This window comes from Orycteropus afer, unplaced genomic scaffold (genome assembly GCF_000298275.1).
Source record: "Orycteropus afer afer isolate SDZICR_OR568_19922 unplaced genomic scaffold, OryAfe1.0 scaffold00121, whole genome shotgun sequence".
Classification (NCBI taxonomy): Eukaryota; Metazoa; Chordata; class Mammalia; order Tubulidentata; family Orycteropodidae; genus Orycteropus; species Orycteropus afer.
This window is the reverse complement of record NW_006921708.1, coordinates 8,222,223-8,239,144: the sequence shown is the minus strand read 5'-3', so window position 1 is coordinate 8,239,144 and position 16,922 is coordinate 8,222,223. Positions and strand designations below refer to the sequence as shown.

General features: G+C 36.1%; 1 protein-coding gene across 1 annotated transcript in view; it reads right to left on the bottom strand.

Annotated features, from left to right (window-relative positions):
- ABCA13 (ATP binding cassette subfamily A member 13) overlaps positions 1-16,922 on the bottom strand; it is an 888,443-nt gene that overhangs the window by 811,150 nt on the left and 60,371 nt on the right. Inside the window, 1 exon segment of the mRNA XM_007944147.1 lies at positions 5,898-6,046. Within this exon segment, the coding sequence (XP_007942338.1) occupies positions 5,898-6,046 (149 nt within the window).

The following is a 16,922-nucleotide window of genomic DNA, read 5'->3' as shown; positions in this document are numbered from 1 at the left end:
TACACTACAAATATATTCATGAATATAGTACATACTGGTGTATGTACTATGAATATAGCATACAGGTGGCAAAGTTATGAAAACATCTTAGCCATAACAAACCTCTTGAGAGAATTAGTCACTGGGCCTGGGTACTCGGGACCACAGTTTCAGGGGACACCAAGATTAATTGACTTAAGATAGTCCACAAAGCTAATGTTCTATATCCTACTTTGATGAGTAGAAATTGAGGTCTTAAAAGATTGTGAGTGGCCACCTAAGATGCAATTTTTGGTCTCTTCTTGTCCAGAGCAGCGAGTAAAGAAAATCAGTTGGTCCAAAGGAGTATTGGACCATGTGAACCCAGGCTCCAGAACACTGAGACCAGAAGAACTAGATGATACCAGACTACCACTGCTGACCACTCTGAAAAGGATAACAATAGGAGGTCCTGAATAGAATGGAAGAAAAATGTGGAACAAAACTCAAAATAATTTTTAAAAAGGCCAGGCTTACAGGTCTGCTAGAGACTTTAGAATGCCAGAGACTTTAGAATGCCAGAGACTATTGCCCTTAGACACCTTTCAGGCCTGGAACTAAAACAATCCCTGTTGCTCAATTTTCAGTTGAACGGTAGACGGGGTAATGAAGAAAACAGTAACACTAGGGAGGTATGCACTCTTTAGAATTTCAGGTCAAAAGAGCAGCATTTACCTAGGGATGATGCTCAGAAGGCAAGAAGGGATAGGAAAGAAGGACTAAAGGACAAATGGAAAAGGTAAACACAGGGAAGAAGTAGGAAAAGTGCTGTTACATTGTGGGGACTGCAATCAATTGCATAAAACAAAATGTATATGAATTTTTGAATGGAAAAAAAAAATTCTCTGTAAACTTTGACCTAAATCACTATGACTCACTTCCATAGACTCAATTCTGACTAGTAGCAACCCCTGTTGGGTTTCCAAAGCTCTAAATGGTGATGGAAATAGACTGCCCCATCTTTCTTCTACAGAGTGGGTAGCTGGTTTAAACCACTGATCCTTTTGGTTAGCAGCCAAATGCCTTAACCACTACACAACCAGAGATCCTTAAAAAAAAAAAAAGAAAAGATTATATATGCAAAGCCAATAGCCAACATTATTCTCAATGGGGAAAGACTAAATGAAACCTTACAAACAGGTACTAAACAATGATGCTCTCTATCTCCACTTCTATTCAACGTTGTGTTGGAAGACTTAACCAGGGCACTAAGGCAAGAAAGGGAAATTAAAGGCATCCAAATTGGTAAGAAAGAAGTAAAATGATCCCTATTTGCTGATGATATGATCCTATACACAGGAAATCCAAGAGATTCTGCAAGAAAACTACTGGAACTAACTGAGAGATTTAGCATCATGGCAGGATACAAGATCAAAATACAAAAATCAGTTGGATCCTCTACACCAGCAAAGAGGTCTTTGAAAAGGAAATAAGGAAATCAATACCATTTACAATGGCTACCAAAAAGACAAAATACTTGGGAATAATTCTTATCAGGGACACAAAAGACCTATACAAAGACAACTACAAAACACTACTTCAATAAACCATAAGAGATCTACATAAATAGAAAAACATACCATGCTCATGGACAGGAAGATTGAACATTATGAAAATGTCAATATGACCCAAAGCAATCTATACCTTCAATGCAATCCCAATCCAGATCCCATCAACATTCTTTAAGGATATGGAAAAACCAATCACTAACTTTATATGGAAAGGAAAGAGACCCCAGATAAGCAAAACACAATCGAAGAAGAAGGGAGCTCTCATAGTACAGTGCCTAAGGCATTTGACTGCTAATCAGAAGGCTGGCAGCTCAAACTCATCAGCCACTCCTTGGAAGGAAAGTTGCACAATCTACTTCCATAGTGATATCACCTCAGAAACCCAAGAAGGGGTCTCTATAAGTCAGATCTCACATAAGAACAACAACATTGAAGAAGAAGAACAAAGTAGGAGGTTTCACACTCCTGGATCTCAAAACCTATTACACAGCCACAGAGGTCAAAACAGCCTAGTATTGGAACAACAGCAGATACATAGACCAGTGGAACAGAATTGAGAACCCAGAAACAGATCCATCAACCTATGGTCAGCTGATCTTTGACAAAAGGCTGAAATCCATTAAATGGATTTAACAAATGATGCTGGCAAAACTGTATATCTATTTGCATAAAAATGAAATAACATCCAAAGCTCACACCATACACAAAAACAAACTCCAGATAGATCAAAGATTTATGTGTGAAAAATAAAGCTATTAAGTTCATCAAAGAAAAAAGTAGGGTCAAACTTAGGGGCCCTAATTTATGGCATAAATAGACAATCAAGCATAACCCAAGATGCACAAACAGCAGAAGATAAAGTAGATGATTGGGACCTTCTAAAAATTAAATTCTTATGTGCACCAAATGACTTCTTCAAAGGAGTAAAAAGAGAACCTACAGAATGGGAAAAAAATATTTGGCAATGATATATTGGACAAAGGATTATCTCTAAAATTGAGAGAAAACTCCAACACCTGAATATCAAAAAGACAAACTATCCAATTAAAAAATGGGCAGAAGATATGAACAGACACTTCACTAAAGATATTCAGGCAGCCAACAAACACATGAAGAAATGTTCATGATCATTAACCATTAGAAAGATGCAAGTCAAAACTTGCATGAGATACCTGAGATACCATTTCACCCCAGTAGTAATAAAAAAGTTTAACAAAACAGAAAATAACAAAGCTGGTGAGGATGTGGAGAGAGTAGGGCTCTCGTACACTACCGGAGGGAGTGTAAAATGATACAAACACTGTGGAAATCATTATGGCAATTCTTTAAAAAGTTGAAAATAGAAATACCATTTGATCCAGCCCCATTTCTAGGTATGTATCCTAAAAAAGTGAGAAGCAGGACACAGATAGACATATGCACACCAATATTCATCACAGCACAATATATATCACATATATATATATATAATACATTATATATATATATATATATATATGTATATATATACATAATATATATATATATATATATTATGTATATATATACATAATATATATATATATATATATTATGTATATATATACATAATATATCACAGCACAACAATAGCAAAGAGATGGAAACAACCTAAGTGCCCATCAACTGAGAAATGGATAAACAAACACACAATGGAATATTATGCAACCCTAAAGAAGAATGGAGATTCTGCAAAACACTGCATAACATGGATGAACTTGGAAGACATTATTCTAAGTGAAATAAGCCAATCACAGAAGGACAAATGTATTAGTCCATAGCAGACTAGTAAAAAAGTAAAGGAAAGGTTTATACATGGAAGGAAATTTTCTTTGTTGGTTGTCAGTGATGGGAGGGGAGAGAAGAGAAAATTCCTAGGGAAGTTGGGGGGGAAAAAAAAAATATATATATATATATACATATATGTGTGTGTGTGAGTGTGTATAAATCAAAGATTATTGGTGGCTACCATGGCTGGGAGGGTGGAGGGAGGAGGAAAGGGGAAGCTTTTATTTGTGGGGCATTGAGTTTATGCTAATGGTGGTGGAATATTTTGGAAAAGGATAGCAATAATGGTGGCACAAAATTAAAAATGTCATCAATGTCCCTGAGCTGTAAATGTGGAAGCTGTTATGTTGGCAAATGTCTTGTTGTGTATGCTTTCACCACAATAAAAGTAAAAACAAAAAAAGGGAAAGAAAGAAAAGAAAAAGATTAAACCCTAAATTGAAGAATAAATCTGAAATGAATAGTCACTGTCAATTTCCCAAACATGTTGTTATCTTTTTTAATATTGTTGAAAGTATTCCCACCAAAGCACACACCAATTCAACAATTTCTACATGTTCAGTTCAGTGTCATTGATCACATTATTCAAGCTGGTCAACAATTTTCACCCTCCTTTTCTGAATTGTCCATTCCCCAGTGATATAAACTCACTGCACCCTAAGCTTCCCATCTGACCTTTCTAGTTGTTGTTACCAGTTTGATCCACTATACATAGTTATTCAAAAGAATATGAAGTTCAAGGCAAATATTCTTTATTAAATATGCTACCTAATTGTTTGGTTTAAAGATTTCAGGGGATATTTTTGGTTAAAAGTTTAAGCTTTAAACATTATCTCAAAGTAACAGTTTTGGAGGGTCATCCAGCCCTCATAGCTCCAGAATGTCTGAATTCCATGAGAATTTGGAAATCTGTTCCACACTTATCACCCTTTTGAAAAATACATTGTTATTAATTAAATAACTGGAAAATGACTTCACTGGGAAAACACATTTCAACAATTTGCCAGAAGATTGTATTATTTTATCAATATCTAATTCTACGAGGCATTGTGAACATTTGGGACAGCATAAAGAGCATGAAAGAAAAACAACAAAAATACAGATGAAAGAAAAAAGTTGCATAGGAAAAGAAACATTAAATTACCGTTTTACATATCATTTTTAATCACATATACCATGGTAAATGGCTCAAATAGTAACAATTTGAAAAGAAAGTGGCAGCATTATCATAAATAAATAAACAAATAAATATCTCTCCTTTTAATAGCTTTTTGAAAACCACATTTGATAAATAAGTTTTATGAAAGCAGAAAGACCTCTTAAAACCAGAACTTCAGTATTCGACATTGGACATTATTTTGGTCGTTTGCCAGTGCAGTTTGGATCCATTGCAAAATCAGCCATCAGAAAGGACAAGGCTCTGCCTGACCACACTGAACAAAGGTGTTGTTTTTGCTGCAAGAAATAGCACATGAGATCACCTCCTGTGAGGAGTTTAGTTTTCATTTTTCTTATATATATGCATAAAAAGAAAAAAAAAAATATGTAAAAAGAAAACTTTGAATTGTATTGTCAGATTTAGCAAATAAAAATACAATATGCACAATTAAATTTGTATTTTACATTAATTTTTTTTTGTTTTAAGTGTGCCATAATTGGAAAATATTTATACTGAACAATTACTTGGTTGTTACCTAAAGTTAAAATTTAAATGAATGCCCTGTGTTTTATCTGGCAGCGACAGTTGGGGAAGTGTTTGAAAAGAATTAAAAAATAAAAAAAAGGAGACCCTTGTTAATTAAAAAAGCCGGCAGTAGGCAATGGCCTGTGTCTGTGAAGGGAGACCATTAGGATCACCAATCTGAGGTTCAAGCTACTCCACCTATAAACTGAGCTCTCTAGAAGCTATTTCTATGCTAACTTTGACTATGGTGAATTTAGAAATAAGAGTCAGAGCTTCCCAAAATATGGGCATCCCTCATTAGGAACAGAAATGACTTTTTTTAGAGAATAATCAGCCCCACTAATACAAAATCAATCAATGCAAGCTACTCACTGAAGACCAAATTGAAATATTATTATCAAAAAAAAAGAATCAAAGTCAACAAACAGGAGAGAAGGAATCACTGTGTGTGCGTGTGTGTGGGGGGGGCGGTGAGAAAAAAACAAAGAAACAGGAAGACAAAGTGAAAAGGAAGATACCAAAAAGAAAAGACAGAAAAAAGTAAAGTTAGCAGGGAGAGTGGAGACTGAATAGGTGAGTACATAGTGCAGGGACAGATTGCAGGTCCTTTTGAAGGTTTATAGTTTGTGTATTGCATCAGATAACTTCCCAGATACAGGAGGGAATGGAAATCCCATCCCATCCTCCACAACTAGCCCTGGTACTGCCTCTTATCCAACAAAGGGTACATCTTTTTCCAAGGCATACAAGAATAGCCTGGTGCATTAAGAGGGACTAAACAAAAATTTTAAACCATTCTGGTCCTCACAGTAATCCCAGAGTCTTTGCTTAAGTTTTTTGACCAGATTACTAGTATTAGTTATGAGAGATTTACTTGCCTGGAACCTTGGATCTTTTTATCCAAAGTTTTTGTAAGTGTTCCGCCTTTTTCATTGTTTCATAAACTTCCTCAGCAAAGTCCTGTATCTCTCTTAAAAAGGCCAGGTTGCTAATATTCTTTAAGTTGTGGTCAGCTGCAGGTTGTAACCTAGGCAAATTTTAGATAAATAAAATAAATACCACAAATGGTACTCTATTAAAGGATAAATAGCCTTAGCATGTTTAAGGTTATTGACTCTCAATACCAAATCATTTTCAACTAAAGCTATACCAGTATATACTTTCACCAACTGCCCATGGGGACCCATTTTACTTGACTCTCACCCAAAACGGAAATTATCATTAAACAAACAAACAAAATAAACTTTGCCAATTTATAACCAGAAAAAATGTACTCATTCTTTTCATAGTCTGTAAAGCTCAACCATTTTATATGTTTATTTATCATTTGGTAAATTTTGTTTACTCAACGTATTACCATTATGCACTTTGCAAGTCAGAGTTTCTGGGTAGTTGTGGTAGTTAAGATTATGTGTCAACTTGGCTGGGCCTGGTTTTTAATGACTGGGCAGCTAGATGTAGTTATTCCCTATGGTGAGATTATCAGTCACCTCCATGGTGGAATCTACTGGAGCAGCTGAGTAGCTGCTTTTGGGATGTGGTCTGCTTCCAGTAGATAAGAAGTTTTAAAACTCTCTGCAGCTTTTTGGCACTCTTGGACCCTGCATGTAGCCAAGTCTTCATTCAGCAACATGTCATGCCCTGTTGATCTTGAGACTTTTTCTAGACTTGAACTAGTGGCCTGCTTTGTTGTTTGATTATTTTAGGATTGTGCCTTTTTACTTGCCAACCTTGGGTTTGCTAGCCTCAGCAGCCAGAAGCTGCCTTAGTTAAAAAAATGCCTCCAGCTTCTATGGGCCAGGAGCAAGAGGAAGAGCTGAACCCCAAGGTCAAGGGGTCTTCACAAAGCCCCTAGAGCTTGACACTTTGACCTCGGACTTCTAGTTTCTTAAACTGTAAGAGAATAAATCCCTATTTATTCAAGCCACCCATTTGTGGTATTTCTGTTAGAGCAGTACAAGAGAACCAAATCAGTGGTGCAAATAGTTAACATACTCGGCTGTTAATAGAAACATTAGTAGTTCAAGTTCACCTACAGGGTCCTTGGAAGACAGACAATCTATTTCTGAAAGGTCACAGTCACTGAAAACTCTAAGAAGCATATCCTACTCTGAAATACATGAGATCACCATGAGTTAGAATCAGCTCAACAGCAATTGATTAACTATGGTAGGTAATGGAAATAAAAACATCAATGAACAGAACAGATCCAATTCTTTCATGAGAAGGAAATAGGAAATAATTAAACAGAAGTTTTTACTATTTTTCTTAAGTGTCAGCAAGTCAGTTCCAACTCATAGAAACACTATGTATAACAGAACAAAACACTGACCAGTCCTACACCATTCTCACAATCATTGCTGTTTGAGTCCATTGTTACATCCACTTGTCAGTTTATCTTGTTGAAGGTCTTCTTTTATATTGACTCCCCACTTTACCAAGTACAATGTCCTTCTTCAGGGACTGGTCCCTCCTGATAACACACCCAAAGCATATGAGTCAAAGACATGTCATTTTCAAGGAGAATTGTATTTCCAAGACAGATTTTTCCTTATTCTGGCAGTCAATGGTACATTCAGTACTCTTAGACAATACCATAATTCAAAGGCATCAATTCTTCCTTAGCCTTCTTTATTCATTGTCCAGCTTTCAAACGCATATGAAGTAATTGAAAAAACCATGGCTTAGGTCAGGTGCACATTAGTCCTTAAGGTGATATCTTTGTTTTTCAACAGTTTAGAGAGGTCTTTTACCAGAGGTTTTGTTTTGCTTTGTTTTGTTTTTAATTTTTGTTGTGATATGGGTGAAAGTTTACAGAGCAAATTCATTTTCCATCCAGCAACTCATACACTTTGTCTCATGACATTGACTTCAACCTCCCACAATGCAACAGCTCCCCTCCCAATTCCTCCCCATATTTACCTCTTCCCTGTGTCCTTCCCTCCCATGCACTCCTCCCCCCTGAGCTGTCTCCCTGTGTATACACAGCCCTTCTATTCTCCCATGATTGATCTCCCTAAAGAGTGTATCTACCCAATGCATATGTTCAGCTCATATGCCTGTCTTTTTTTTTTTTTTTTTTTTGGCTGGAAGCCACAGATGTGGGTTCAATTCCAGACCTGAAGGGCAACTAGGGGCCATAGTCTCAGTGGTTCTATCAGTCTCTATCAGACCAGCAAATCTGGTGCCTTTTTCTTAATTTATTTATGATTTTTGAGTTTTGTTCCACATTGTTTTTCCACTCTATCCAGAATCTCCTACACAGATCCCCCTCTGTGATTGTTGACAATGGTAGACAGGCACCATCTTGTTCTTCTGGTCTCATAGTCATATAGGCTGAGGATCGCATGGTGTACCAGTCCCTTGGACAAACTGTTTCCATGCATCTTTGGTTTTCTTCATTCTTCTTTTCTCTGGATGAAGAGAGACCCATTGTTGCATCTAGATGGCCGCCTGTAAGCTTTTAAGATCCTAATCGCTGCTCACCAAAGTAGGATGTGGAACAATGTTTTTGTGTAGTATGTTATGTCAATTGAGCTTGAAGTCCTCTGGCAGCTACAGTCCCAAGCCCACAAGACCAACTACTTGTTCCCTCTGGGTAGCTGGCTGTGGCCAAGAAGTGACTACAATCTTGTCCTTTGTCAGCTCTACTGTGTACCTGGGAATTACAAATACAAATACACTTGTAGAAACATTATCTACAACAGATTTTTCTAATGCAGTTCATTTGATCTCTTGGTTGCTGCTTCCATTGGCACGGATTGTGGATCCAAGTAAAATGAAATCCTTGACAACTTCAGTATTTTCTCCATTTATCATGATATTGCTTATTGACCCAGTTGTAAGGATTTCTATTTTCTTTATGTTGAGATGTCCATACTTAGAGTAAAAGTCTTTGATATTCATCAGTAAACTCTTCAAGTACTTGGCTTTTACTAAGCAAGTTCATATCATCTACATACCACAGGTTGTTAATGAGTCTTCCTCCATTCATGATACTGCATTCTTCTTCAAATAGCCTAGCTTTTCAGATTATTTGTTCAGCCTATGGATTGAATAAGTATGATAAATGAATACAACCCTGACACACTTTTCTGATTTGATATCATGTTCTGTTCAAATATGCCCCTTTGTCTATTTACAAGTTTCCAGTGAACACAATTAAGTGTTCTGAAATTCCTGTTCCTCATGCCATTATCTGTAATTTGTTATGATCTGCACAGTCAAATGTCTTTGCATAGTCAATTAAACACAGGTAAACATCTTTCTGGTATTCTCTGCCTTCAGCCAATATCCTTCTGACATCAGCAGTTATATTCCTCATTCCACACCTTTTTCTGAATGTGGCTTGAATTTCTGGCAGTTCCCTGTTGATATACTCCTATAACTGTTTTTTAATTATCAGAAGATTAGAATGAATTTGTTCAAGAGAAGTACACTTGGCAGAGATGGCTGAATTTCTTTCTTAGCCCACAGATCAGCAATAAGAGAATCTCTACCAAGGGATCAGGAACCAAGTACTATACCAAGAGATAGCCATGGGATTCTTGCAAAGGCCCTGAGGATTTCAAGCAAAAGAGGGGTTCATCAAAGGCTCAGGCACATACTTTTAATTTTCAGATATACAGAGACCCAATGAGAGTTGTCATGAGTCATAATGGTTTTGAAGTCATAATCTCCCTGTAAAAATCATTTTCAAATGATATTATAATCTTATTCACCTAATAGAGGTGATGTGTAAGAATTAATAAGACAGATCATGTAACAGGCTTAGCTCAGAGTCCAGCACTTAGCTATCTGTAAATAAAAATTTAGAGTAATAGTTAGGCTAACTCTGGGATATGTATTTTCAGTATAACATCTACAGGGATCAGTAAGCAACATAAACCAATGTGATTGTTTCTATAACATATTTTTACTTATTAGTTAACAAGTAAGAGAAATTCTTATTGCATTACAATTATTTCTTAAGGCAACCACATCAAACAGCAGAAATCATTCTCCTAAGACATCAATAGTGGATAACTCATAGCACAACTTCCTTTCATCAGGCCAAAGAAGAAATATCCAAAGGTAAACTGCCTTGCTGGGAGGAGGGTGCCCAGGGATCGACATTCCTCCTACCCCTTATGTCCAGCTTTGCTTGAGGTCAGGTATTTATTTGCAAGCAGAGTCTGCAAGAATTAAGTGGATTTTGGAACATATATTAGGACTTACTGGGATTTAAAGGAGAAGCAAAGTATGAGAAATTCTAACCTAAGGAAATAAGGAAGAGAACAGGAGTTCTTTTCAGACCAACACTAACTATTTAATGGAATTTCATAATCTTTTCTTGATTTTCCTGGTTTGCTTCTCACCAGGGATTTTCAACCAAGTCTCAAAGTAAATAGGTTATATGCTTATTTTCATGATAAGTATTGAAAGAGCAGATGGAGAGAGTGGATCTTTCCCTATAGTCTGTCTTATGGTAGGAGAAGGGATCACAAGTAATAGAGGGTATCTGACAAGAATAGTTAGAAAACCAATAGTTAATTAAAATTCTAACCATTTGATAAATCTCTTCTAATGTATCAATGGAAAGAGGTCATCTAACTAATACTTGACAGTTTTTGATCTATGTATAAGAAATTTCTCTTTCTTGGCCTTGGTTTTCCATTAGCACAGAAAATTTCCAGATATTTTTTCAACCAACCATAAAAATTATGAAAGAAAAAAACTGCTCTTAAAAATTTAGTTGGTTTGCAGTTGGAGGGGGATCTATGTAGGAAATCCTGGATAGAGAGGGAGAACAATGTGGAACAAAACTCAAAATAATTTGGAAAAAAATAGAGGGGGGTAACCAGGTTTGCTGGTCTGATAGAGCCTGGTGGAACCACTGAGAGTATGGCCCCTCGCTGCTCTTAAGGTCTGGAATTGAACCCAAGCCTGTGGCTTCTAGCCAAAGAAAAGACAGGCATATAAGTTGAACATTTACCTAAGGTAGACACACTCCTTGGAGAAAACAATCATGGGAGAAAGAAGGGCTGTTTATGCACAGGAGACAGCTCAGGGGGCAGGAGTGCACAGAGGGATGGACACAGGAAAGAGGTAACTGTTGGGCGGAAGTGGGAGGGGAGCTGTTGCATTGGGGTAAACTGTAGTCAATGTCATGAGACAAAGTATATGTGAACTGCTGTATGGAAAATGAATTTGCCTTGTAAATTTCCACCCAACTCACAATTAGGAAAAAAAATTAATTGGTTTGAACAAGAACGCTAAGACCATTAAATAGGAAAGAATAGTCTCTTCTACAAATGGTACTGGGATAATCAGATAAAAGAAATGAGTTGGACTTATACCTCACCATATACACAAATTAATTAAAAATTAATCATTGACCTAATAAACATAAAAACTAAACTATTAAAATTCTTAGAAGTAAACATAGGATTAAAACTTCAAGACATTATTGTAGATATGACATCAAAAGCACAAGCAACTAAAGAAAAAAAAAACTGGACTTCATCAAAATTGAAAAAAAAACAATTTTTCTATTCAAAAAGATTTTATCAAAAATTGAAACAACAACCGACAGAATGGGAGAAAGGATTTTAAAAAAACAATTTTTCTATTCAAAAAGATTTTATCCAAAATTGAAACAACAACCCACACAATTGGAGAAAGTATTTAACACATATCTGATAAGAGTTTAATAACGAGAATATATGAAGAGCACCTACAATTCAACAACAAAAGGACAAATCAATTAAAAATTGGGTAAAGAATTTGAATAGATATTTCTTTACAGAAGGTATATGAAGGGTTAACAAATCAAATCTTACAATGAACATCCTCAGCAAGAAGGAATGTATACTCCTGGAAATAGCTAACTACCCAATTCTATAATGATTAATGTTTGATTCTTATTTAAAGTTCTAGTTTGGTACTCCTGAAAATAAGTTAACCAACAAACCCCCTAACAACTAATGTCTAGTTCTTATAAAAATCTATTTCTGAACAGAAACTACCGGAAAGAAACAATAAGGGCAATATGAACTACACGGAAAGAATGAGCCAACCTCAGGACCAGAGAGAATTACGTTTTCAACTGTCAATCAAAGAAAAAAGGAACTCTGAAAAAATGAATATAAAAGAACCCAGACTTTCACAGTCAGGGCTGCTGCTCTCTTGGATAGAGAGAGAGCCAGCCTTTATGCTTCTACGATTTTACACTTTAAATAAACTTTTCTTTCCCTTTCCTCTGGCCTGGTTCCTCCCAACTTCAGTTACCTAAACTTTCAGTATACAAACGGCAAGTAAGCACATTAAAAGATGTACAAGGTCACTTGTCATCAATTAAATGCAAATCAAAGCCACAAAGAGATAACATTTCACACCAACTAGGCTATTTTTATGGATTGAATTGTGTGCCCCTCAGATATATACATTGTAAATCCTAATCCTTATCCTTGGAAGGAAGATTGAGCAATTTACTTCTGTAGAGATACCACCTCAGAAACCCAAGGAGAGGTCAAATTGGCTTGACTAGAAATGAGTTTAGTTTGGTGATAGCTGTGATTATTACCTCTTTTGGGAGTAGATTTTCTTTGCTATGTCAATGAGGCAGTATTAGTGTAGGGGGTGTCTTTAGCCATTCTCTTTTGAGTAGTAAAAGAGCAGATTGAGCAAGCAATCAACTAAACAAAAATAGGGGAAAGATCACCACAGGAGATAACCAACAAATGAAGAAACAGAAGCTGAAAAGAGGCCAGGAACTTCCCCTAGAGGCATCACAGAAAGAAAACCTTCCCATAGAGCTGGTGCCCTGCAACTGGACTTCTAGCCTCCTAAACTGGGAGAAAATAAATTTCTATTTGTTAAAATCACCTACTTGTGGTATTTCTATTATAGTAGAACAAGATAACTAAGACAGAGTTTGGATAAGATGGTGAAATGGGCAGAAAGACTGCCTATTCAAAGAAGAAAAGGGGAACCAATTAACATAGACACAGAAGATAATGTTGGACCCCTGAGCCTTGAAGGGAAGGATATAGAAGTGGACTAAACTCCGACTAGCAGAAGAAATTGCATGAAAACACCAAAAAAAAAAAAAAAAAACACATTTGGAACTGTAGTCTGGCAGCAATCCTGATGGCAGAGACAGCTTGGATATTGCTGAGTAGTGGTAGGACCTAAGAATTAACCTAAAAATTAGCACTACTAGCCAGTGACTGCATGAGGGACTGCTATGGTAGCTGGGGAATAAAAGGGGAAGCAGCGAAGAGAAAGGTGGGTTGAGCTGTGGACTTTGCCTGTCCGGAGGGCTCAGTCATTTTGTATGTTTACAAGCGGCTTCACCATTTTTAATATTTAAAGCAACAGCATTCTCCTGGATTCCAGGGACTTAAGAACAGGCTCCACTTATGGGGAAATGCAAAGACATCATGGACACACGAACTACTGAAAAGATGCAGCATTCCCGTTCCTACTCTTATATTTTACATACTCCTGGTGAACAGAGGTGAGGCCATCTCTCATTCCCACCCACCTTCTGGATTGGCAGGAAATCCTTCCTAGTCTGTGTGCTTGGACAAAGCCTGGGTTCCCTACAACACCCTTTCCAGATTTTTTTTTTTTTTACTTTTTTTTTACTTTGTTTGTTTTTGCCTGTTTTAAAACTACTACCATTATTGTTACTTTTGTCTTTTTTATTATCATTCTTTATTCTTCCCTTCCCAGGTTCTAGTTTTCACCTTTTTTTTTTTTCTTTTCCCTGTTCCTGGTTCCATTTTTCTTTTCTTTTCTTTCTTGTGGGTACTCCATTCCTAGTTTTTCTTTTTCTGTTTTTCCCATTTTTTCTTCATTAGTCTCCTTCTCTACTTTTTTCTATTATTGCCCTCTCCTCAGATATTGCAGTGTTTTTTGTTTTGTTTTGTATTTTTTTTTTCCCTTTGCTCTTTTTTGGTTACTGTTCCTGTGTGACTAAACGGTATGTTTTTTGTCCATTTGCTTTTAGTTCTGTGATGGTTATTCAATTGTAATTTTTGTCTTACTGAGTGGGAGACTGCAACAGTCCCTGTATGACAGAACTACACCCACAATTCCTGCAGCTTCGGTTACTGAGTGAGAGTCACCACCTCCTTCTCCACCAATGGGTCTATGATAAACAACCACTAAGAAGAGCCTGACTCACCCTTAGCTGCTCTTCACAAACAGTTAACAGAGATATAAATACAACAACATCAAAATGTCTCAGAGACAACAGATCATCACAGTCCACACAAAGAAGCAAGATAAAGTGGTAGAAACAAAGGAGTAGGATACAGACCCAAAACACATCACTGAGGAAGAAACAGCATTGGAATTGCCTGATAAGGAATTCAAAAGATTTATATTTACTTATCTTCAAAGGATTGAGAGATAAATCAAAGAAAACACAGACTACTCTGTAGAAAAATATTGAAAGAAAATACAAGAACAAAATGACAAAATAAATGAAAAATTAGAAATGATTCTAAATCTACAGATAGAAATCCAGAAGATTAATACAAAATTGTCAGAAATAGATAACATGTTGGAAGGTCAAAGGAGTAGAATGGAAGACAGAATTAATGAGATTAAAGACAAATACCTGAATACTTCTTTGGAAAGGGATCAATCAGAAAAAAAGATCAAAATAAAATGAAAAAAGCCTAAGGATTATGTGGGATACCATTAAAAGGAATAACCAACATGTCCTTGAATTCCAGAACAGGAAGAGAAAAATAAAACCACTGAGAAAATAGACCAAGATTTATTGGAAGAGAACTTTCCTGATATGATGAAAGATGAGAATATATCCATTCAGAAAGTCCAACAAATCCCAAACAGGATAGACCCCAGAAGAAAATCACCAAGACATATCATCATCAAATTCATCAAAACCAAAGACAAAGACAGAACCCTGAAAGCAACATGGGAAAAATAAAAAGTTACTTAAAAAAGGACAACAAGTGAGAATAAACTCTGATTTCTCAGTAGAAACCATGCAAGCAAGAAGGCTATTGGATGGTATACATAAACCCTAAAAGAGAAAAATTTTCAACCAAGAATTTTATGTTGTTGTTAGGTGCCGTAAAGTAGGACCCAACTCATAGCAACCCCTCCTTGGGTTTCCGAGGCAGTATATCACTATGGAGGTAGGTTGCTCCATCTTCCTTCAGAGGAGTGGCTGGTGGGTTTGAACCACCAGCCTTCTGGTTAGCAGTCAGGTGCCTTAAGCACTATGCTACCAGATCTCCTAAGAATTATATACCAGGCAAAACTTTTCCTCAAATATGATGGTGAAATTAGGAGATTTCTAGATAGGCAGAAATTAAGGGAATTTGTTAAAAACCAGACCAACCTTACAAGAGATACTAAAGGGAGTCCTTTGAACAGAAAACTAATAATACCAAATAACAATCGACCATTAATGCACAAGATGACATAACACAGAAAACACAGCTATGGACATATCCGAAGTAAATAAGCTTACAAGATTGTAAACAGGGAACCAGAGACTTCAATTGGCAAATGAGGACAACTACAAACCAAAAAGAGGGAAAATATTGTGTAGTTAAAGTACTTCTAAATCGTGAGGAAATTAAGAGAGTTGCAAGATAGAATGGACTATTCCAAAGTCAGGGAGAAAATTATAAATCACAGGGTAACATCAAAGAAAAATGATAAACCATCACAATACAATAAAAAAGAAGAGAAGCACCAATATTCAGCAATACTAAAACAACAGCAACAAAGGAAATGATAACACAATTCATAAACATATTGAGCTCAGCACAGAAAACAATATGGAACAAAGAAACCAGGGACACCATAAAAAAACACATAACAAAATGACAACAACCAAATCATACTTGTCAATAATTACACTGAATGTTAATAGATTAAATGCACTTCTCAAGAGATGAAGAGTTGCAGATTGAATAAGAAAACAAAACCCATCAATATGCTGTCTACAAGAGACATACCTTAGAGACAAGGACAAAAATAGACTAAAAATCAAAGGTTGGAAAAATATATATCAAGCAAATAGAAACCAAAAAAGAGCAGGAGTGGCAATATTAATTCCTTAAATTAACTTTAAGAGAAAAACCACTATACAAGACAAGGAAGGACATTATATAATGATTAAAAGATGAATTAAACAAAAAGATATAACCATAATAAATATCTATGGACCAAATGAAAGAGCCTCAAAATACATAAATCAGACTTTAAAGGAGTTGAAAGGGCAAATAGATGACTCCACAGTAATAGTAGGAAACTTGAATACACCACTTTCAATGAAAGACAGAACAACTGGAAAGAAATTCAACAAAGATGCAGAAGAGCTAAACAACACAATCCACCAACATGACCTTATAGACATCTACAGAGCACTTCACCCAACAACAGCACAATATACATTCTTTTCCAGTCTGCATGGAACATTTTCCATGATAGACCATATATTAGGCCATGAAGCAAGCCTTCATAAATTTAAAAACATTGAAATATTGCAAAGTATCTTCTCAGATCAAAATACTATCAAATTAGAAATCAACAATAGGAAGATCAATAGAAAAAGAATAAACATGTGGAAACTGAACAACACCCTCCCAAGTGGGGTTCATATCAGGTATGCAAGGATGGTTCAACATTAGAAAAACAATCAACATCCTCCACCACATAAATAAAACAAAGAAGAACCACATGATCACATCAATTGATGCAGAAAAGGTATTTGATAAAATCCAACACCCATTCTTGATCAAAACTCACAGCAAAATAGGAATAGAAGGGACATTACTCAACATAATAAAGGGCATCTATGCAAAACCAACAGCCAACATTATTCTCAATGGAGAGAGACTGAAACCATTCCTCTTGAGAACAGGAACCAG